The 24,737-nt window shown below is 44.8% G+C and overlaps 1 protein-coding gene and 1 long non-coding RNA gene across 3 annotated transcripts in view; one reads left to right on the top strand and one right to left on the bottom strand.

The window, feature by feature from the left end:
• The window catches only part of LOC119658290, a 180,062-nt gene that overhangs the window by 119,178 nt on the left and 36,147 nt on the right, over positions 1-24,737 (top strand). For both annotated transcript variants that reach the window (XM_038065586.1, XM_038065585.1), the window contains exons 6-11: positions 3,311-3,485; positions 3,682-3,836; positions 4,101-4,198; positions 4,392-4,531; positions 4,679-4,788; positions 15,059-15,190. In XM_038065586.1, the coding sequence (XP_037921514.1) occupies positions 3,311-3,485; positions 3,682-3,836; positions 4,101-4,198; positions 4,392-4,531; positions 4,679-4,788; positions 15,059-15,190 (810 nt within the window). The remainder of the gene's footprint in view (positions 1-3,310; positions 3,486-3,681; positions 3,837-4,100; positions 4,199-4,391; positions 4,532-4,678; positions 4,789-15,058; positions 15,191-24,737) is intronic.
• Positions 4,141-24,737, bottom strand: part of LOC119658291 — a 96,791-nt gene continuing 76,194 nt past the window's right edge. Inside the window, exons 2-4 of the long non-coding RNA XR_005250211.1 lie at positions 4,620-4,798; positions 4,304-4,528; positions 4,141-4,247 (exon numbers count right to left, since the gene is read on the bottom strand). This is a non-coding gene — a long non-coding RNA (uncharacterized LOC119658291). The remainder of the gene's footprint in view (positions 4,248-4,303; positions 4,529-4,619; positions 4,799-24,737) is intronic.

The following is a 24,737-nucleotide window of genomic DNA, read 5'->3' as shown; positions in this document are numbered from 1 at the left end:
AAAGGCCCATGAGGGATCTCTTCGGTCAATCCAACTAACAACACGGAAGCGAATCCTCTCACCGTTCCTACGACCAGCATGGGACCCGCGAGGAAAACATATTTGAGGCAACCCAGCGCTCATCGGTATTCTCAGCTGGATTACTCAGTATATCTGAGAAGTGGCCAAAGCAACATGCAAGCGAATAAGCGATGATCGGAAGGCGATCCTTTTCGACACCGATGTCAGCGCCTCTCTTATCTATTTATTTATTTCACGGACTACAAAGGGAGTAAACTCCAATTACTTATCGTTCTCAGGAGGAGGAGAAAGCAGTAATCTTATCCTATGCTTAAAACCACTTAAAGAAGAGAAGTTAAAAGGGCCAAGCTGTTCTGCGTTGTAACTTCGGCAAAGCCTAGGAATCGGGGAATGGAATTAGACTTCGAGGTCTGCGAAGGGCACGTTGAAAATGTTTGCGTTACGTGTGTTATAAGACGCAGGACGGCAGGTAATGGCCTTACCTGCGGAACAGTCCATCAAGCCTGAGGAAAGTTTAAAAAATTTGCATAAATTCAGATAGGATCTACGCTGTGTTCGGAAGGGAAGGTTCAGAAAGCAGAGGCAGGAGGGGTAGTCCACACGTGGGAAGCTTTTCTCAAACACAAGGGAACGTACATTTTGAAGGGCAAAATAATTACAGTTACGGGAAGGTGACCAGATTACGGAGCAGTACTCGAGGGTATTTCTCACGAGGGAAGTGAAGAGAACTAAGGAGGGTTGGACGGAGTCAAAGTCAGAGGAGGAGTGAAGTATAAAACCTGACAATTTTGCGGCTCGATTGGTGACTTCGAGGCAACGGCTTTCAAAGCGGACCTTATTGTCGAAAGTGACTTCGAAGTCTTGAGTGGAATTTTGGTGTGATAAGGAGTGTCCGTTAAAAGAGTAGCACATAGAATGACATCTTCTGACGTTTAGCGTTAAACCATTAGCCGAGCACCAACTAACAAGGTTAAAAGTCTAGGTTAAATTAAAGGAAGGCAGCGGGCCTACGCTTAACAGAGAATGTAGCTCCTTCACTGTGTGGTGGACAAAGTGGGCGGACAACCAGTCGCGGCAAGTGTACGATTACCACTTTTGTGAAAAGGGATGACGAGAGCCTCTTTCCACAAGCCGGGAAAATTATTCTCTTCGAAGGTTTTGTTAAAAATAAGAGATACGGGAGGGGAGATGGACTGAGCAATTTTAAGCAAAAAGAGGTTTGGAGGACCATCGTAGCCAGGTCCGACTTTGGCATAAAGTTTGCCAATCAGGCACTCGACAAGGAGAGGAGGAAGAAAAGGACTGCTGGGCGTTACGGGGCAGACTACATCTACTAGCGGGAAGAATTCGGAGGAAGCAGGGAAAACATAGACTGAAGAAACGTCGCGGTAGAGTAAATCAGAAGATACCTGGGGGAGTTAGCTGAGAATTGAATGGAACGGGAGATAGGTGGGAATTGCGAATGTAGGACCAGAAAGGTTGCTGCTGAAATTCGTTATTCGTTCCGGGCCTTAGGTATTAAATATTTGATCGAGGAATGCAGAGTTTAAAAAAAAAATCTAAGTTAGGGTAGGCTCTGCAAGACAGGAACGTCTTCCTCGCAGTGCGTTTTTGACGAAGTTCCTCGTGGACTTCAGTAGTAAGCCAAACAGGGTGAAAGCGTGAGCACTTAGGAGAGGAGGTGACGTAACAGGCTAATCCGTTAATGGAGAGAGAAGGGGAACCCATTTGATTGCCACCAGGGCTGAGTTATTAGGGAGGGAAGGAAGGCCACGAGTAATGGGACAGGAGAGCAGGATGTAACATTTAAATCTATTGCCGATCGCGAGGTGGTCGATCTGACTATTCGTACGGTGCCGCTCACCCAACTGAACTTATGGTAGACTCTCTCTCAAAAGACGTACCACTAGTGACGAACAGATGGAATTTGTAGAAATCATCAAACCATCATAATTATTACGGTCGCACAGATCGTGCTTCACATGTCCAAGCAAGGTATTGCCAGATTCCGCCTTGGCATTCAGACCGAACATCGCGATCACAATGTCACTTTTAGGAAGCCTCCCCTGAATTACTTGAAATTGGTCCTAGAAAGCATCCTTTTCCACTATATGTAATACTCCTTAGCCTGGACCGAAATCTTGCAGTCGGAAGTCTGTCGGGAACCGTCTCCAAGGTCAAGAAAGCGTACCTTGCGCTAACTGTCAGAAATAATTTAACATCGGTTTCACGACTCCTACCACTTGGCTTTCTAGAAAACAGAAGCAAATTGCGGCAAGAGGGAGTGGACTAGTCTATAAAGTCCGACCATTCTACTTCGTTTAGAATCAGAATGTCCAGCTTATGTCGTTGGAATTCCCGGTCAGGCTGGAGAAAGGGTGGATTCTGGGAGCCCTCGCTAACATTGTTGAGGAGAGGGCGCATATTTCAAAAGTCAATCATAGTCCGTTTTCGATAGCCAAAGGTCGTCGCCGTGAGGTCAACCCCCATCCCAGGCTTTTTTAACGTTTCGGTTACAATCAAGTTCGAAAATTTTCAGGTTTCTGGCTCACAAATTTCTATTCCATTTAGTTGTCTCTTACGATATGCAGGGAAGACTTTGAGTGTATTCTCACAGAGCACAGCGGTCTTCTGGCTACCAACAATAAAGTTCAACCCAACGATGCGTCGCTAAAGTCGAAAGGATTTGATTCCAAAATACGAATAAACCTACTTTGGGGTGCTGGTTTTTCCCCAATTATTCGCACTTTATTTACTTATATTAGGATTGTACATGTTCAGACTTTATTTTACGATTATCTGGGTTCTTTGTCAATTCCGTTGTTACTTTACTGTTTTTATGTCTTTTACTGGTCGGCAGACTGAACTCGAATGTTGACAAATGTCTGTTTTTGACATTTGTCACCCCAATCTAATGTCAGTCCGTCAGTTGTTGCTGCGGCCATTGAATGCAGCCACAGGGGCGAATTCATAATGGTTCCTAGGTTCGCGCCTCCGATGTGACGCCACGATAAATGAAACTTACAAAAGACAATATTTTTTTGATTAAAACTTGGATTTTAGAAAAGGGAACCCGAATATCCATCATTTGTGTATCATTTTATATTTTTGTGATCAATTTTCAGAAAATTCAAGTTATTTTTCCCTATAAGTCCCGAGTTGTTGAAAGGCCATAACCTTGATAACAAACTCGAAGCCCCATAATCGACAGTGAATTTAAATTATTTAATTTTCTTAGAAGTATTTCCCAAATTTATTAATATCTCTTTTCATAATTGGCTCTTTTCAGATACGTGACGGTGGTTACGGCTATTCAAATTTATTAGGAAAGTTTTGCGGACGTGACTTCCCACCGATGATAACATCAAAGGAGCGTTATCTTTGGTTACACTTCCATTCTGATGACAATATCGAGTATTCAGGATTTACAGCCGTTTATGATTTTATACCGAAACCAACATCCTGTGAGTATGCTGGAGTGTTGCATAGTTTAAATAGATAAATCTATAAAGTATTGTGATAACTCCGGGTTAAGATACAATCCTTTTTTAAGTAAAAGATAAGAAGAACTAAATTTAAAATTAATTTCTGCTGCTTTTGGGCGTTATTTTAAATCCTGAGCCTTTGGTACCAATAAAAGAAATTCATACATTTTTCCAGCACTTCCGGAGGACTTAGTGTGCCGAATATACAAAGGTGGCTTCGAAGGATTTGTAAATAATACAGACGTACCTGAGAATATAACGGAAATTATACGCGAGCATAAAATAGCTACAGATTGTATGTGGGTGATAACAGTGAAAGAAGGGTGGAAGGTAAGTATTTGAATAAGTCCCAACTCAGTTAATATCTTTAACTATGATTATTATATACAAATGAGGGGCAGAAAGATACTTAACAAAACAATCGGCTCTGGTAGGCCTTATCTTTACTAATTTTATGTTAACTTTTCTTCGAAAATTTCCCAAAAATCATCTTTAATTAGTATAAATTTATTAAGTCACTCCGTTGGATGGCTTTAATTTGATAATACACCAACCAGAATTCAAGGACGTGCTGTAATATTATTTCCTCCATAGATTCAACTGAATTTCCTCCAGTTCAACCTAAAGCGGCCTAATGAATGTGATGTAAATTTCGTAGACATATTTCCCGATAAAACGGACGAGCACTCCAAGTAAGTGGGGTTGAAGTACTCGTACTTGGTAAAGTGTTAGCCCTTAAAGCTGAAATTAAAGCCATTTTAGTTCGGTTCCTTCTCAATTTCGGGTTAGCTTTTTACCAATCACAAAATATTTTATCTCAATCCAAAATTACGACACAAATTTTAATTTTGCTTGTTCTCTTTATTTCTTTCATGTTTCGTCCAGGTTGAGGAATTTTTGTGGCTCCGCTGCAGACTCCATAAATTCTTTAACGAATGTTCTGCATGTGCGATACTATGCCGAGTATGTTGCCTATAATTCGTCCTTCACCATTCTGTATACGGCGTTTAGGGATAAGGGTGCTGGTAAGTGGGAATATATATACATGAATGTGTGCAACCGTAATGGGCTAGAACCCTGTAACGATTTTGAGTGTGCATGTGATATACGTACATGTTTCATTGTTTGCTCCTTTATTGGAATCCGTAAAAATGTTCGATGTTTTTTGGCAGCATGCGAGGAGGACGAGTACGATTGCGAGGATGCAACGTGTATATCAGCAGAACTGCAATGCAACGGCCGGAATAACTGCAGGTTTCGATGGGACGAAGATGAGTGCCATGTAAGTTTTACTGTAAAAGGTTATTTAGTTTGTAGATTGTAGATGCGAATATTTGCGGAATGTACTTTCCAGGTTCGATAGGATAGAGAAATGAAAAACTTCAATGTCCGTTTTTCTGTCTTCTGTCCAATAAGGACCCCATTTTTACACGTCCTTGTATCGACTGCCAATGAAGTGAACAAGCAACTAGGCTCACGTTACCAGTGAACTCCTCTAAAAGTACTAACCATCCATTATGAACATGTTCTGAGTGTTGGCCGACTATAAAAGACAATGAGTCGCGTCCCACGGCAATGGAGACGAAGATGTCGGAAGAAGATGGACTTGTGGGGTGACACGTTTTGATCACCATCCGAAATGACGATATCCGCGACCGATATGGGGTTGCACCGATCGAAGAAAAATTTGCAGGAGAGGCTGTTGCAACTCTGTACCTGTACCCTGAAACGGACAAGCCGCGAGGGATGAAAGAATCGTTTAGGAGTTTAGCATGTACCTTGCTCGCTGTTCATTTTTGTAGACTGTTAAATTGAAAGACTCTACAAGTGGTGACTTTAAAAACTGAGCAGATACCTGCAAAATTTCCTGGTGCTAGGAAGAGGGGGGGGGGCATGCAGTCAATTACTAAAAATTATATGAAGATATTATTATTAACTTCATTTGAAAGGATATCGGTATGGAGGATATTTCGGAGCCTAGCCATCATATAGTGGCAGTCTATTGATTTTTTTCAGATTTTTCGGTTGAGTAGTTTCTGAGAATGGGTCCGTTAAGAGAAGATGATCCCTTTCGACCCCCTGCACTCCCCACATTTCCAACAAATGTCAAAACTAAGGCTTCGGAAAGTACTAATCGACAGCTTTCATTTGATACCCTACATGACCATATTTGGTGAGAAAAAATATACACCCCCCTTTTGCATGTATGGGCCCCCTCTTAAAGTCTCTGTAAAAGGATGTAACTCACTGTATGCGGGAGCGTTCATAGCTCCCATATTTTCACAAAATTTGGTGTCAATCCCTATAACCTTCTCCGAGAAAAATGCGTCTAACGGGCAGACAGGCACACAGACAGACAGACAGTAAGCCGATTTTAATAAGGTTTTGTTTTACACAAAGCCTAAGAAGTAAAACTGTTGATAGTGAACGTAGAAGCAAAAAGATACTAGTATTTGTTGCAGACGGAAAAAGTGAAAAGTCCGCGGCGCCTAAACAAAATCGAGAGAAATGGCGAACGATGAAACAGTGAAGGAGGATGATCCGGCTGAAATATTCATTGGCGCTTCATTCCAAATAATTATGTCATCAAGAATCTCAAAGCTCCCGGTATTCTTGAAGATTCATCCAGAAATTTGGATATTGCAAATAGAATCCGCATTTGCAATCCGTGGTATCACACAGGGCCAAACGAAATTCGATTATATTGTGCAATATGCACCACCAGAGGTTTACACATATCGTCTCCCTAGCAATGAACCCTCCTCAACAACGTAAATACGACGCAAAGAAGAAACGAAATTTAGATGCATTTCCGGAATCAGAGGGAGCTAGAATTCGACGCGTACTGCTAGGGAAACAAAAACCGTCACAAAACTTACATGAATTGCGAAACACTGTTGGTGCAAAGGTCAAGGATACCGTCCTACGTTCAGTTTTCATCGAACAACTTCCAGAACAAGTCCGTTTTATATTAACAACCTCGGAGGAGAAAGATAGCGGAAATAGCCGACATATAGCCGCAGCTCTGGCAGTTACTTTTGACAGTACGTTAGCAATTATCAACCGATTGGACAAAATGGAAACGCGAATCAACAAATTCAATAGGAATTTATTTTTTAAAGGATTCTTGCATCCACTTGATGTCGGACTGGACCAAATGGGGAACAACTTACTTGCTCTTTTTTGGTCCACGTTTGGGGCTTAGCACCAAAGGGAGCACTTAACATCTGCGAACCGCTTCGGTCACGCTGCTCCCAGGGCAAAGGTGAGGCAGCATCTGACTTTTCGTCTCTACCCTGGTAAGAAACCGTAAAGCCGTCTCCGCTTAAAAGTTTAAATAAAAACTGTTCTTATAATTATCGTAGGCAGTCGGAGTCACGCAAGCGACAGATCCAGAAACCTAACTGCTATTTCAGGGCGATCAGACCCGAGTCTGCACGGGGACTCATCTGAAGTGGCAAATTGATCACGAAACCTTACCAGGGGTATACTGGTACCATGGGAACCGGGAAAGCCCCTGGACTCACATACTTCGGGTGAACTCCTGTTGTATGTGAGGACAGCTCGGATATTTGCGGTTGGCCCCCCTAGTGGGAGTTTCATGGTGGTTGTGGTTATGCTCAAGCGAGAAGCGACCTTCGGGCCTCGATGTGGTGCTGCGTATCAACACGGGTGCCGTACTCCATAGTTCGGTAGAGATTTAGGTAATTCTTGCATCCACCAGTATGAATGCTAAGCCATGCACTTGGTATAGACTGGTACCGTTGTTGCTTGTCTCAGCGGGGCTCTGATTGTGGTCACAAAATCAATCCGTGTCTTAAGAGGACCGTAGGATTAAGTCTCACGACAGGTGCCTACGTAAAACACCATGGGCTTCACTGCGCCAAGCGATGGAAAAACTGTTGGAATATGGACACCAGTTGCACCATCTTTTCATCGACTTTAAAGCCGCCTATGAGAGCACTGCGAGGATAAAACTGTACACGTCCATGGAAGAATTCGGTATCCCAACGAAATTGATAACACTGACTTGGCTGATCCTGACCAATGTGCGAGGCCAGATAGAAGCAACGGGATTACTCTCGAGACCATTCAACATCAACAGTGGTCTACGACAAGAGGATGCCCTATCATGCATCCTCTTTAACCCTAGAGAAAGTGATCCGTGATGCTGAGATAAAGGCAAGAGGTACGATCCTCTTTAAGTCCACCCAAGTGCTGGCCTATGCTGACGATATCGATATCATGGAAAGCACGACCCGAGACGTACAGCCAGATCGAGCAGGCGGCTATTGACGCGAGATATTGGGCTGCATATCAATGAAGGCAAGACAAAATATATGGTGGTAACGTCAGCACCAAAAACCAACTAACCAACAATATCAAATCGCACTGGTTAATCGAGAAGAATAAAGATAGGAGACTTCAACTTTAAGACCCTTGATAATTTCCCCGTTGATAATTTCTCGTATCTAGGGTCGAAAGTCACAACCGATAACAGCTACGGCAACGAAATCCACGCACGGTTGTTGGCAGCCAACAGAGCCTATTTCAGCTTCAGCTTCGCTCGAAACGTCTCACTATAGGGTCAAAGCTCGTACTGTACAATACTGTGATCTTGCCGGTCCCCATGTATTACTTCGAAGAATTTTTCGCCCTTCATAAGGATGGACGATTCCGTAGCTCCGTAACGACGAAATTTATGAGCGATACCATGATCGTCGGGTAGTGGATAAAATTCGGCTCCTGATGGGTGGGAGACCGCATGCATTAAGATGATCCAGCCCGGAAAGTCTATAAGGGCAATATCTATGGTAGGAAGAGAAGACGAGGCCTGCGATGGAGCGATGGCGTAGGTCAGGACGCCAGTCAGCTTTTGGAGATATCGAATTGGTGAACTTCGACGAAAGCCGGGATTTCTGGAGTTCTGCCTGAGATGGAGCGATGGTGTAGGTCAGAACGCCAGACAGCTTTTAGGAGATGTCTGGAGTTCCTTCCTAAGGCAGGACCGGATACCGCTTGTTGCGTCGTTGATGATGATAGAAGCTCGCTGCTGGGGGGATCTAGCCAACGAGGTTGGTGTTGACCGAGGACCCACGGGTTAGAAACTGGTAACCCGAAAAATGAGGACTCTGCGGAAACCCTGAACACTTAAGGCCAAAGAGATGAACCAAATTTTACGGGCACTATTCCCGGCGCACCCCATACTGGATGATGACGTCGGCGCGGAGAGTGCCGAGGATCGTCCAATTTTCTCTTTAAAATAATTGGAACATGCAGTCTTCTCTATGAAAAGCAAGAAGGCGCCAGGACCCGATGGTATTCCAGTAGAGGTATACAAACTGGTATTCCAACACCGGCCAGACCTACTGCTCGGCGCCTTCTACGCTTGCCTGAAAGAGGGCATTTCCCTACCCGTTGGAAGGTGGCGAAATTGATCAGCAAAAGGAAGGGCGGCCCTTCCGACCACCCTAGTCGTGAACTCGTCGGGTGATGCACCTCGAAACGCTTGACGTTAGAATTAATTCCGTAAGATAAAAAGACATTCTAGACACACTAGACAATACTTTCCATGTGCCGAACTCTCTTACGGATATTAAGTGACTATCTGAGGAACTGCTCCCTGCTCTATGAAACGCTAGAGGTTTAGAGGAGGATGGAGGTCACGTCGGGGGTAGCAGAGGGATCCATCATAGAGTCGGACCTCTGGAATGTTACCTATGATAGTCTACTTAAACTCAACATGCCAGAAGACTCGTACCAGTCGGTTATGCAGATTATGTTGCGGCACTTGTTGCTGGACGCACTGTCGAACAGGCGCAAAACGGACCCAGATAAGCGAATGGTTTCAACCTTGCACTGGAATAAACCGAAGTAGTCGTCCTGACTAAAAAGAGAATTTCGACTCTCCGTCCCATATCGTTCGGCGACTTGATAATCGAGTCAAAACCGGCGGTAAAGTACCTCGGGTTGACTCTTGATTCAAAGATGAGCTTTTTTGAGGAAATCAAAGCAGTAGCGAACAAGACGTTAAATGGATTAATGGCAAATATTAGGCGACGTCTACCAGGCGACGTCTCCTGATAAGTTCAACGCAGTCTGTTTTGGTGTACGGTGCAGAGGTATGGACTGATGCTCTTGGCAAAGAGGGTGGTAGTGGACGCACCTTACAGAAAAATGGGTAGCCGGTAGTGTAGTATACTCAGAGAGTCTACGCTCGGTAGTGAAGTGTGTCGGCAACATCTTTGAAAACGATAGAAAGCGTGCTGGGTGAGCAAGATGAGATTTTTTCTAATCATCTAAGGAAAGTTGTGGGGTCAATCAGCGACCTGTCCATTAGAAAACCTTCCTGGCATAGGAAATCCGCGCCTAAGATAGGTATACCGATATCCGCGATTATGAAGCGCTAAGAAAATGTTCGTCAAAGTCCAAAACTCAAGTCTAGTTGCTTGTAACCATACGTGCAGATCGACGAAGAATTTGCTATCGAGAAATTCAATGATTGTGGTATTAACTTATTATGCCGGGATACGGGAAGAACTGACACTTCAGCGGTCGTAGATTGTGAGGAGACATGGTGCTGCATTTCAAGTAGCAGTCGCCAGAACTTCCGGCAAGTCTGATTTATTTGGTGAGAAATTGCAGGTGCTGGTACAATTTGTAGTCTTTTCAGCGAATCGTAGTACCAGCATGTCCGGTGCTTGCCGAAGGACCCGACGACCTACTAACCGAGCACCCATTTCGGGAGCCGGATCGAGACCTTGATCTATCTAGACTTAACGCAAAGCACCGGCGGCTTCTACCAACTCAGAGACGGTGGCTGTCAATGCCGCCATCACCCGCTGCAGCTGAGCCACCTGACCTAAGTTATCACAGGACATGTCCCAAACCATGGATCATGGGTGAACCTCATGAATTTTGTCCGCGATGACGGCTAACCTATCCAGAGATCCCGAAAACGCACACGTCAGGATGGCATGTGTGCTCTCCAGAGGCCTCTGCAGCTAGAAGGATTCTAACAGCTCGGTACCAACTTTGTCACCAACCAACTGCTTCATACCGCCCTGCAGTTAACTTGGCGCACAGGACGTGAAATGAAGGGACAGGTACTCTGAGTGAATTGTTGAACGTTGAGAATATTGTTTCCAATCTCCGATGCTGGTCTCTCACGTACTGTGACCTGCTCAAGAGCTTGAATAGCTTCTTGCTCTTCTAGGTATCCCTCAGGTTTCTTTGATGCAGTGGATCTAGTTGACCTTCTCCTGCGATTCTTACCCCTAGATCTGATTCAGGATGGTAAAGGTTCTGCTGGTGACGCGGACGATATCGTGCATGTCGACAAAGGGAGCTGTGTGCTGCACGAGAACTCTTCACCTTACATGGCTAACGATGCGAAGCAACTATTGGAATCGTTTGGATGGAACGTTTTGAATCAACACCTGCATTTCTCTGACAGATTCCCGCCTTGGGACTTCCTAGAAGGTGCGCATGGGTAGGATTTCCACCAAACAAAGAAGTAAAGGGGATGATGGCGAAGTTAGTGAAGAAGTTGGCGGTTAATTTGAAGGCGTTATAACATTGATGTTCATATCTCGCCTAAAAGTAGAAAATTAATTGCAGCTACTGCCACAGTTTTATAACACATACATATGTGGCTCAAATCACTTTCAATTCGCAAAAAAAAAGACCCCCCCTAATTCGGGATGTAATTGAAATCCCTCTTTTGTTTCTCCATGGGTAACCACGCAGCGTGTATTGCGTCAGTAGTTCCGCAGTTTTTGACAAATCCGGCTTGATACACGGTTATTTCAACGATTTCGCGAATACGGTTGTCAAGAATGCGTTCAAAAATCTTCATGGTATGGGAAAGTAACCGGATCGGATGGTAATTTGAACCTTCTGCTGGACTACCTTTCTTTTTTCATATTGGAACAGTGATACTTTCTAGCCAGTCAGATGGTGTTCTACCTTCCTGAATAATCCGAATAAAGAATTCACTGAGCCACAGTGTTCGCAGCTCTTCGCTTTGCAGAGCTCAAATGCGATGTCGTCAGGTCCTGTGTTTTTTCCCGATTTCATTCGTTTTATTGCCTCCTCGACTTCAATTTTGCTGACAGTGAGTCCTAATTTTGCTGACAGTGAGTCCTAGGGTGATTTTCGTGAGTACCTGTCTCGTGGACTTAATCCCACAGTCTTCTTAAGACACGGATTGATTTTGTGACCACAATCGGAGCCCTGCTGTGACAAGCAGCAACGGTACCAGTCTATACCAAGTGCATGGCAAAGCATTCATACTGGTGGATGCAAGACCTACCAGAATCTCTACCGAACTAAGGAGTACGGCAGCTGTGTTGAAACACCTCGCTGAGATACGAAGGGTCTGTTCGCTTGAACGCAACCACAACCCTCATGAAGCTCCCACGAGGGGGCCAACCGCAAACAACCGAGTTGAACGTACATACAACAGGAATTCTCCTGACGTGTGTGAGTCCAGGGGCTATCACGGTTCCCATGATACCAGTATACCCCTGGTAAGGTTTCGTGACTATTGCCACTTCAGATGAGTCCCCGTGCAGACTCGGATTTTATCGCCCCAATTAGGCCTTTGGAGCATTCGCCTACTGCATAACGGCCGGCAAGCCAATGTGATACAGCGCCTCCCGGTGCCACCCCTATCGAGGTTCTCCTCCTCCTCGGTCTTAGCAGTTAGAGTGCCAACATGTAGCGTACAGACACGTCTTTGTTTTGCTTGGACTAATTTGCTTACTTCCTGATGCCGTCCATGCATCAAGGACCTTTGCTCATTTCTCGACGGGACCACGGCGACTCAGGTGGACGCTCTAGCATTTTTCCGAAGCTCGTTACTCGATCCGATCTTCTTTTTTCTAATGACATTGGATAAATTTTCTTTCCCGGCCTGTCGCGGGGCCTGTCACCAAGAGAGATCAGATAGGATTTAGCATAGTGTAATAACTCCAACTATACTCTATTTATCTCTTTCCCTGATCGCAGTATTTTACTTTTGTTTTAATGAGGATAGTACAAAGTACGTTGCCTCAAACCCTCCTCCTTTACCTGGACTTGGGGCCAACATACTATGTTAATAGCATGGCGCGTGTTTGTCCATAATAAATTCCGGTAACTTAATAATTTTCGCTCTAACCTAAATGAGAGGTGACTCTTTCTGGTCAGTCTTGTGTTCCACAGCCTTTTTCTTCAGAGTGCTGCTTCCGCACATTTCGGGACGTTTGAAGAGTTCTTTCGGGCCAGGTCTCCCACCGCCTTGGAAATTTCAGGAAATATTGTAATCGTCGAGAATCTTCTGAACGGATTCGGTTCTCGTCCTTGAGGAGCCTCCACTCACTCCTTACGCTTGGATGCGGTTGGGGTTACTCCGGCTTTTGACGACCCCCCTGAGCTTAACTTTCTGCGCATTTGTTATTCTTGGGAGTTGGTGGAGTTGGGGTGTTTATTATTCTAGGGAGCGACCAACAGGGCAGCCGAAACAAAAGTGGCTGCACCCAAATCATTTGATTTTTGATTTGATGAAAAAAATAACACAGCCGATTGCGCCGAACCGACGTCGCTTGCAAAAGGGGACGGCTTGTAGTATCAGATGCAATGGTGGCTAAACTGTCCCCCATCAAGGCTCTGCAACCAAAGTATATCGATGTCCGGAAGCCTACTTGCCCATTCCCACAAGCCCCCGTTAGAAGGCTTCTTTCTTCATCCATATTCGTCAATAATTGCGGGTAACCTTTCCATAGCATTTTCTTTTTTTCCACGATTGGGCGTTTTACTCCTAAATCCCTGACTTGCGCATAAGCATACCCATGTGTGCTCACTTCCAATTGCTTACAAGTGGACACTCATATCCATCTGCCTTTATCTGCTCGAAGGGGCCACCTGATGGGACATCTGAAAAGTGCACACAAGTCACTGTGACTGTCTGTCTATATGTCTTTCTGCCACATGCATTTTTGACAGAAATGGTTATACCAATTGACACAAAATCGGGAAGCGGGCATTATGAAAGCCCCATGCGTGCAGTGAATAGCGTCCTTCTATAGAGAAGTTCCACAAAATAAGTGAACTAGGGTTTGGACCGTCGTAGAGAATGGTATTTGGCATATTGCCGGTGCCACGTAGTCTGATCCCTCCTCTTCAAAAGGGAACCAAATCGTAGTTAGTATGATGAAAACCCTTCACCTAGGATCACCTTTTGCTACAAATGTTTATCCAATCTTCCGCCAAATGCGAAATCCGCATCTCTTTGTGGAGGGAAAAATTATAGTTGTGGCGTTACGCCTTTTCACCCTCCGCCAAAAAGGTTACGATCCCAATTTCAGTCAAAAAGTTATCGCATCTTGATTTTAGGCCATTTTGGAAGCACCGTCAACGCGGTTTGTGACGAGCGAAGAAGAGGGAGATGAAGAAGTGATTGAAGGTTACCGGTTACACTCTTTTTAGAATTAAATTCACCCTTTGGCAATGGACAGTTAACCCTCTGTAAACATTGTTTGACACTGTTCCTTAAATCTGCTTTGAAGATATTCAAATGTCCTAAGAGGGAACTCTTACATTACAATAAAATCAAGCTGGACTGTTCCTTTTCCAATCAGGATTCACCATTGTGGTTCTGCCTTTAATATTAAGTACTTTATGCAGTATTTTCTCCTCATACCAGTGTCACCTCTTCATTTTTTTTCTGGCCAATAGGAGGGACCCTTTTTCAACAAAATATTGGCGACTCACATCACTACATCGACGCTATAACATTCAATGTAATCGCATATATTAGTCGCTTTTTCAATAAAATCTTTAGGACCTAGAAATGAATCTATAATTCAAAAAGTCACTGACAATGTGCAAAAATAGGGTTCCCTGTAATTTATAGGCGTTATTGACACCCTTCTGCTTACACCCCAATTTAATGTACATTTCCAGATGCATTAACTCCCAAAGGATACCATAATTTGTGGTTTGTGTGAAATTGTTCGATGATATCCTCAATGATGGTTTCTGCTTCCCGTCCAGACCTCACTTATTGAATTATCCGGGAATAGCCTTGTGGTTTCCCAGATACCTACTTTAATAGGTAACCAACCTTAAATCTGATCCTATTATGAATCAAATTTCAGGAGGCTCCAATTTGCATTCATATGGGCACTCTGCTAACGAGATTGTTACTGGAAACTCATCAAGCAAAAGAAGCTCATTATGTCGATGCTCCGTACGTTGCTATCGAAATAATAATCTAAACAGGCAGTAACAGATAATGATGAATTAATCTCCATATATTAAGGCTTTAATGTATTTTTGAGTCATATTAAATTTCAGTTTATATTACACGAAGGCGTTTTTCCGCCAGGTCTTCAATTTCCATCAATAATGTTCCAGAAAAGCAGGATATTTATAGAAATTTATTATTTAAAAATTAATACATTGCTCATGATGAACGGCGTCTCAGCAAGACGCCCCCTCAAACAAACTTTCATCGGAAACTTTCTCCTTGAAATTCTCATATCTTTATCTTTTCCTTATTTTTACAGACTGAAGATGAAGGCCAGTCGGAGCACGTAATTATTATCATTGTCGTTTTCGGACTCATCCTTGGAGGAATGATGATAACATTCTGCGTCAACTGCATTCGAAAACTTTTAAGGGATCAAAAGATTATCAGAGTAAGTTTCGAGACAGCATCACATTGTCTTGCCATTTTTTTGTAGATAAACTTCATTTGAAATGTTTCTTGTCTAGCGATTTGGATTTACTTGGATAAACTCAGTGGCAGGACATTACTGTCATTTCTGAAAGTCTGCACATTTTCCCTTTGTCTTTAATAGAATTGAGGTCATGATGACAAATTCACTTTATCCGTCAAAATACGAAATATTGAATTAATGATTGTCCAGAAAGTAGATTTTAATTTATCTCTTGACTGGCTCGATTAATTTATAGATACAAAAGTTTCCCAATTAATAACACCGACACATCTCATAGTTTTCATCATTAAATATCAGTAATGTTTAATGAGTTCTTTAATCAGATTTATTAACCTACATCAGAGGAAAATGCGCTTTTTGGAATTTACAATCTTTTTTTTTGTTCGTGCATGGAGGTCTAAAAATCTTAGAAGGACACGGCCACTCCAGCTCAGCCGCATGAACGTCAAACCAAGAGCAGGCGCATGTGGAATTTGCTGCCAGCAAAAACAACCTCGGGTCTTTCCAGCTCCAGCCGTTTAAATATTTCTTCGCGGAGTGGGTTCGCTCTTAGGCCTCTCCTACTTTCCGCTTTCCTCCTTCTTACTTCCTTTAGCAGCTCCTTCCTTCTTGCTATGCTCTTGTTCTTGGAGCTTATTCTCCTTTCATGATTTTGGTTCAGATTCCTTTTCTAGATCGTAAGCCTTGTACAGTGAAACAGCACAAGCTTTGTATCCTTTGCTATGCCACCGCATTCAGGACACTTCGGCGAATCATGCAACTCAAAGTAGTGCAGATACCCTAATATTGGGAATCGGACTGAACCTCTAGCGATCCTTCGTAAACTCGCCCCATCTCCGTTATCACAGATCATACGATTCTGATCTTGCCGCATTCCCACGTTCTGTCTGTTCCTACATGCTTCTTATCTGATACAGCATACTCATTTCTTTGCCCAGAATGTCGACAGGGATCATGCCGCCACTACCAGTACTGCTTCATCTGATGTGATGATCTCCAAAAGCGTGTGTGTATGTGTGTGTGTATGGTGGGGGAGAAGCTACAGCTTCTGAGCACTCAAGCCGTGTTGGCCCATTGTCCTCGCCTTCCCCGTCTAACAGAATATTCCGGATTCGTTAACGTATCACAGGATTTCCGTTAGTGGATGTGATACTACCCGTCGCAATTGGAGGACATCGGCACCAAAGATCTGATGCCTGATGCGTCCATAGGCGGGGCATTCACATAGAAAATGCTCCGTGGATTCCGCTTCCTCATTACAGGAAGGACACGTATCTTCTTCGGTAATTCCTATTCTGAACATATGCCCAGCTAGTGAATTATGGCCTGTCAGAATGCCCACAATACACCTACAAGTTCTCCTGCTTTTCGACAGGGTAAACTTTGCGGTACGTATGTTGGGTTCTGGCAGGAAAAGTTTGGTGTGTCGAGCAGCATTTAGGCTATGCCACCTGTCATTATGGGAAACTTGTTTCCAGTTTTTGAAAACAGATTTAGCCAATGCCACTGATACCCCAATTGCTGGCTCCGGTCCCGGCATAGGGGAGATTGACCCCTCTTTCGCTAAAGCGTCCGAGATTTCATTTCCCTCTATGCCGCAGTGACCAGGTACCCAGAGTAGTTCCACTGTATTGAATCTAGACATAGAGTTCAAACGGTTTCTGCATTCCTGAACGATTCTCGAGGTGATCAAAGGACTGCTCAATGCCCTCAGTGCAGCTTGACTGTCACTGCAGATTGCGATGCGTCTGCCTTTCAACCGCTCGTCAATCACCCAGTTTGCCACCCTTAGGATCGCTCCAGAACCCTCTTCTGTTTTTGAGCCATCCGTGTAGAAGATTTCCGTATATCCCGCCACGCATTCCTCTGGGTCTTCCCAGTCCTCTCTACGCTTCAGGGTAACTACATATCTTCTACCAAACATCATCAGCATAAGCTTGAGCGTGTATTGGCAAATTTTGCAGTTCGCATAGTAGTGAATCGATCAGCATACTCCACAGAAGCGGCGAAAGCACACCTCCTTGGGGGCAGCCCTTCGTCGCTTCCGTAGTCAGGTAGCGATCGACCCCTACCTCAGCGCACAGCAATCTTTGCGTTAGCATAGCATGGATCCACTTAATTAAAGCATCATCAACACCATGCGCTCTGGCGGCATCACAAAGTTTTTGAAAAGGCGCACAGTCAAAAGCCCCTTCAATGTCCACGAACACCCCCATTGCGTACTCACCATTCAAAGTTGCATCCTCTATCTTTGTGACCAAAGAATGAAGAGCAGACTCACAGGACTTTCCACGTTGGTAAGCATGTTGGTTTTCACTAAGTGGGTGTCACCTAAGTGCGTTTCCACGAATGTGACGCTCCACCAGTCTCTCCAAACCTTTCAGCAAGAATGAAGTCAAGCTGATCTGTCTGAAGTTCTTTGGATTAGAATAGTCATCCTTCCCAGGTTTCGGTATGAAAACTACCTTAACCTGTTGCCAAGAAGAAGGCACGTAGCCCAGAGCAAGATATCCTCGAAAAATATTTCTTAGAGGTCGCTCTAAATGCTCCATACCCTCCTTTAGCATTGCCGGATAGATGCCATCCATGCCAGGTGCTTTGAAATGTTCAAAGGACAGTATGGCAGCTCTCACCTTTTCATGGGTAACAACCGCTTTCGCAGTGTTCCAGTTCCTCTTGCAACACTTGTGTGTTGAAGGGGTTGCAAGAACCGTCAACTCTCCCCCTACCACTTCTCTCACCCGTTCCCCCGGGTGGTGTACTTCCAGGAGGGTCTGTACTGAATCCAGTCTGGAGCTCGTGAAAGTACCGTCGGGTTTTCTAAGAGAATCCAACTTGGCCGACTCATCCCTTTTGAGGACTCTGCACAGCCTTGAAGTCTCCCTTTCGCCTTCCAGTTCCTCGCAGTACGCTCTAAAGGAGTCTCGTTTCGAGTACCTCACAAGCCTCTTATATTCACGTTGTGAGTTCCTGAAATTTAACCAGTCTTCGTTCTTGTTACTTTTGCAAGCACGATTTAGAAGTCGCCTGGTTGATTTCCTGAGTTTTTGCAGTTCTCGGTTCCACCAAGGAACCATTTTACCGCTTCGGCCTCGGGAAATAGGACAAGCCTCTTCATAGCACTCTAAAAGTGTGTTCAGAGTTTTCAATTCATCTTCCAGCACCAAAGGAGTCCTTAGTTGCCTAGGGAACTGTACTTTACTGCCAAGAAGTTGATTGAACTTTGCCCAATCCGTTTTCCTAGGGTTCCGCCTTTGTACTGCAGACTGTTCGCCTGCAATAGTCAGATTGAATTCTACATATCGGTGATCTGACAGTGAGACCTCGTCTAGCACTCGCCAGTTTGTAATCAACTCTAACAGTTTTGGGGTACAGATTGTTAGGTCAATTACTTCGCTTCTTCTCGGTCCTACGAACGTAGGGGCGCACCCTACGTTTGCAGTCATAAGACCAGCTGAAGTGATGAAATCAAATAGCTACTCTCCTCTTGGATTGCATTTGCTACTGCCCCAACAAATATGTTGAGCATTCGCATCGCAACCTATTAAGAGTTCGAGACCACTTGATTCTGCATACGCCACCAGATCCCTAAGTTCTTGCGTCGGTGGAGGATTCAAAGAATCATAGGGTAAATAAGCGGAGGCAACTATGATGTTTTTCCTCGCCATTTATCTGGTATTGTATGATGACCGCAGCTAAGTCCTGGGAACAATATTGTCTCAGCATAGTTGCCTCTAACCGTCTTGACATCAGGACGCAAGCTCTCGGTCTTATGGATCTTTCGTCGTAGAAGATCCTAGCCCCCTTTACTGATCCAATGCCACAGATTCTGTTAAATCGAACCCACGGTTCTTACACCAAAAAGATATAGGGGAAATCCTGTAGCTTTGTCATTCTCGTTGCCAACAGGTAGGAGGGAGCTTTGGCATGCTGCAGGTTGATTTGACCAATCTTTATGTTTTTCGACATAAACTTAGTCTATTGTCTTATGGAAAACAGTTAGAAGCGTATGCGGTAGTCCGCGTATGACGGGGTTTCCCCCACACCGTACCGCCAGAGACTCCCTCCCCTCGTGATTGATTTCTCTGAGAAAAGCCGTACTTGGGAGTACCGCAATTCCCATGCTCTCATCCACGAAAGATCTCATCTCATCCCGCAGAGCATTCGTCCGTTTTCTACTTAGCACCTTACTTGGTTTGCGGTGTCCGGATGGCATAGATTCGATCACTCGAACTGGCATCAAGTCAGTTTCGTTCACGTCTCTGGCTTCCCTTCCTTCCGCCTGTTTCTTGGAAGGTATAGGAGAAGTTACTAGCAGGTAGGATTCACTCTGTAGTCCCTTCCCCAGTGCGAGCCCCCATACGGGGATTCCGCCCCTGTATGCACTATCCTCCGCGCACGTCTCCATTGTGGGAGAGCGCACCGAAGATGCTGCAATTTGTTGTGTGAGTCGAAGACCATCATTGTTCTTCGCTCTCAAAATGGAGATGCTGCCCTAAAGTTTCCTGATATGACTGAATTTCATTCTATATAGGAAAAAGTGGAGCACCATATGGTGACTTCCCCTGAGCACATTGAGACTCTGTTGGTCCAGTTCGAATACCAAGTTGAAGCCCTCCACGTTTGTAGATTGGTCCTTCCTGGCATTCATGAACTTTATCCTCCAGTGCCCAAAGTCCATGCCCTCTGCCTTCCTTCGAGGGCCGGTATCCAACATCCGACATGTTCTGTCTTGCGTAGCTCAGTGTTCACAATAGTGAACTTGGGCCGACCGCCGGAACTCAAAGTTGGGATTACCTGCTGGAGCCACTTTAAGGCAGCCTCGTCAGCGCACTCCAAATGGAAAAGCCCATCACGAAAACCTTGATCGTTAAATCGAGGCTTCGTTCCAGGCTCGATCATTTTCTTCCACAGGCATTCCCGGAGGATGGTAAATTGTCCCTCTGACATTTTGCCATCCTTGGAGGAAACTCCCACGGCAGCAGTCAGAACAGAGGCCGCAGCTTGCGCATACGTCCTCTTCCTTCCCGCCTTCGTGTTCGTATTCCTGTGCGAGGGACCAGCTTCATTGAGATCTTTCTCGCTGATTTGATCACCTCCCGGCACACCGGTCCTAATCCCCGCGAGACGCGTGGATGTAAGCCCTGGTGCGGAGCACAATAAAGCGTTGGCCACAGCAGATGTGTTGGTCTTACGCTTCTTGCGCGCATTACCGCTGACAGAAGAGTCTGGTGCATCCAGTGTGGATCTAACCGGGGTTTCCAGTTTATCCCACCTTCCGCCGAAGATTCTGCTTCCTTGCGTCCGATTTCTCTGGGCGTTACCGCGCCTAGTGGTACAGCCACGTCCATGTCCTCATTCCCAAGGTGCTTCATCTTCCTTCGCAATGCTCTCTTCTGTCGTCGGCTTAGGGTCTTTCCAGGTTCACGGTGTTCGGACCGCTTGGTTCCATTTCCACATACTGGCGTTGAACCAGTAGCGTCCACGTCACCAGCTTCCCGTTCTTCCGCTCTTCCCAGTAAGGATGGCGGAGAAGGTTCTGACAGGCAGGATTCAGCCTGTAGTCTCCCCTCCTTAGTGGCCGAATTTCCCTTCTGCCGGGCCTTCCTCTTCCGCTTCCGGGTAGATTTGGGCTGTAGTACCGCGGACGGGCCGGCCGTAGTCGGATTTCCAGTTTCTCGCAATTTGAGAGTTTCCGTACTTTCCTTTCTGGCTAACTTCGCCGTAGGCACTAAATGCAAACTTTCCACTGAGTTGGAAAGCATGCCTTCTACAGATTGCTCTATAGGCAAATATGAATGTGGTGAGGCCTCCAAAATCCGCGCCTCGGCCGCGACATGATTGCTCATGGTCGCGGGTGGATTCGATGTCTGTGACTTCTTACCACTTGGAGAGTTTATATCCATCGTTTCCATATTCATATTTTTGGACACCCTTAGTATAGTAGTAAACTACTACAGGCTCCCCCACCACGGCAAGGTGGTGTCCGAGGGGGGAGCTCCAAAAGCGTTCCAAACCCACAAAACTATCAGCCGCTAAACCAAATTCATCTGCTTCCTTCTCTAAAGCAGAATAGATTGTACCAATTCCGCTGGAAGCAACCTCTGACAGTGCTTCGGCTCGCTAATATTCGGCAATATTTTTCAAGACCCGTCATGACATTAACTGTCTTCTGACATATATAGTCTAGGTTTTTCCTAAAGTTAAGTTTAGCATCAATCATTACCCCTAGGTCATTAGCAAAGCCTATAACCGTAGCTTCTTTTGGTTGGGGAAAAGCAAACACCTCATTATACATGACATTCTACAGCGGGGAATCCGGTACCACATCCTGCTGTACCCCATTGTAACGATGTACTCTTTGCGTCCCTAATGCGGTACGTATCAGTGAGTCTTTTATAGGAAGTAATTCTTGATGACTTCATGGCTTGCCAAATTCCCGGGAACAGCTATGTCGGCCAAAGCTCCTTTAATTCGATTATAGTTGGCGGAGTTGAGTGCATTTTCAACATCGAGTGACACCACCAACTGCCAGAACCTAGCACGTATTTTGCCAAATTCACCATCTACCGTAGAGTGAGCACGCCCAAACCGATGCTGGCGCTCCAACATGTCATAGCTGCTTTCGACTATTTATAGCAGTGTATTGACTCTGTCCATCATCTTTCACATTGTATGCAACAGGCACATTCAGTAATATTATGCCGGATCTCCAGTTGGCTTATTGGGTGTTCGAAGCAACACCAATTTTTGTTTCTACCACTGAGGGGGAGGGGATATTCATTGTTTTAGAGACATCTCAAAGGTGCTAGCGGAAACGCTCTTATTCTTCACTGTCAGTTTGAATGTTTGCGATGCCATCCAAACCAAACCAGATGCGTTTTCCCTGTACGTTTCGGCAATAATAAAGATACGCAGTATTTTCTAATTGTAATAAAAAAGGCATACAATGTTATCCTTTTGCCCTTTTATATAGCATCTGTTACAACTTCGGTCATCCACTTTCCAAATTTCTTTAATCTGTTCCCGACTCCACTCTTATAAAACGCAACGCAAGTATACACTTTAGATGATCATTTTTATTTTTATTTGAAAATTGTTATCAAAACCCCTCAATCTTCTAACTACCTTAAATCCTATTTAATCATTGACCTCGTAATGCTATGTGCTTTTGCATAATAACGTGCAATTAGGTGCATTTCTACCTAGCGTATCGATGCCGAGTAATAAAAGAACATTTGTATGTGTCAGCTTCTAAAGCTGTGTATGGGTGCATTTATATTTTCATGTAATAATGGCTAGCGGAGATAATAGCAGACAGCTGGGATTCAAACTAAAATTACAACACCAACAACAGCAGCAACAACAAATCCGGCGAAACAATTGGCGATAGCCAAAATTTTTAGAGAGACGAATAATATACTGCGTTGACCGCTTCCGGCAGCTAAAATAGGAGACTCAACTATAAATCCCTCTGCAAGAAACGCGGTGTTACGATGGGAACCTACTGGAAAAGTAGAATGGTGAAGGCAACGGGTAGTGAGAAAAGGAGGCACACCGTAGAGGCTAAGAGACCTAGCGGCCAAAAAAGAGAGACGCCACCGAATTCGAGTTCAAAAAAGAGGTCACAAAGAAAAGATAGCATACTCTAAGCTGCGTGATACCCCTTTGTTTGGAGAAAGGGTGACGAACTCCGCAGCCAGACAAGGGAAGTGCACGGTGGTCTCACGGAAAGTGAAGGCTGCTGCCATCGTCCAGCGAAACATCTCCATGAATGTCAAAAATGGTATAATGGTGATAGAAGAAGTGCTGAACCTTTTTGCACATCAATGAAACTTCTGGAAGACAGCCGAAGAGGAGCTGTGAAAAAAAAAGACATATCGCCAGTGCAGCTCCTAGTTAAACAAAACATGATGCTCTCAGTCCGCTAGAGGGGGAGTAAATACTCAAAAAAGGAAGCGAGGGGAAAACAACGTAGATTTGCCGACAAGGAAGCGTCAAGAAGAATTCCGCAAGGAAAACAAATCAAGCAACGTGGAAAAAAGAAGAAAATTCAACGAAGAAAAACAACTCAAATTAAATAGCGACGGCAGTAGCTTTACGGTAGCAAAGTTGAAGTCGGCCACCACGGTAACATCAACACTTAAGAAAAACACAAGGGGCAAACCACGGAGTCTTCTGCGGAAGTTCTTCGAGAAGTCCGCATCAAGGCCAAACCGGAAACAAATCTGTTCGGCGGACTTGAAACGGCGCTACACTTGTCGAACTTGGTTCAATGACCGATAAGAAGCGTATATTCTACCAGACAGTCCGAAGCATTCTAAGCACGAAAGCAGTGGTTTCCAGGCTCGAATCCTTGAAATAAGGGATCTGGATGGTATCACTAACAAGGAAGTGGTGAAGGAGGTGTAAAGTGATTATCCACATGTGCGTAACCTAAAGGTGGGAATTACGTCTGTCAACTGCAAAGGACAGAAATTGGTCATTCTTCCTGTCACTGAGAAGATAGCGAAACGGTAGGACGGAAGCACTCTGTGTTATAAGTTTGTCAAACTCGGACGCCAAGCAAAGACCTGTTAGTCGGCAAGGTTCTGTATTCTTTGGAAGGACCGCGGTATACAGAAAAAAGATGTTGCTCATGTTCCTGGTTCCGGGTGGAGCCAGGTCTTCAAAGAGGAGTTTCAGAAAGCGAAAAGCCAAGCACCATGATCCACATACCGCAAACTAACATGCTACTGCTCACGACTTAATGGGGCAGACGGTGCGAGAAAGAAGAACTAACTTGTTGCTTCTCAGCTTGCAATGCCGAAATAGTAGCTGAACTGCTGCCATCTGGGTGAGAGATATGGTTAAGTTAGAAATGTGGTTCATTTATCTCACAGCAAAGGACTCTAAGGTCGCTTTTCAGAAAAGGTCCCCGCATTGGGCGACAGGATTAGAAACACGGACCGGGGAGTACTAGTAGGAGGAGACTTTAATGCCAGAGCCTCCGAATGCGGCATGTCTCAACTAGATTTTAGAGGCACACAGATTTTGTAGATGGGAGCCAGGATAGGATTTGTAATGCTGATTATCGGTAGCACTCCGATATTCCGAAATAAGTGTTGCGAAGAGACTATCCTTGACGCAACTTTTGTTACAGAGTCCTTAGTGTCAGCGGTCCAACGATTGAAGGCATCGAAGGATTTCAGCGCCAGTGATCATCAGTACGTTTCCTTCGAAGTAACAAACGGCTCCTAGCAATGTTGACGTCCAGCAAGCACCTACCGGGTGGAACATCGGGAAAACTGTCGAAGCTCTCTCAGGGGGGTCAAATCAACGACAAGACCCGGGTACAGACAGAAAAACTGCGAATTTGGGAATCTGAATGGCTAGTTCGTTCAACAATGAGCCTTTTCAATCAGCTTGTGATGTACCGGCTGCCGAAAGGAAACTACCTGTGTTCTGGTGGAAGGCTGAAATTGCAAGCCTGCGAACGAACTGATCTTGGCCATGAAGGACAAAA

This window comes from Hermetia illucens, chromosome 5 (assembly GCF_905115235.1).
Source record: "Hermetia illucens chromosome 5, iHerIll2.2.curated.20191125, whole genome shotgun sequence".
In the NCBI taxonomy this organism is placed as follows: domain Eukaryota; kingdom Metazoa; phylum Arthropoda; class Insecta; order Diptera; family Stratiomyidae; genus Hermetia; species Hermetia illucens.
Note: the sequence above shows the minus strand (reverse complement) of the source record. Positions and strands in the feature narration are given on the sequence as shown.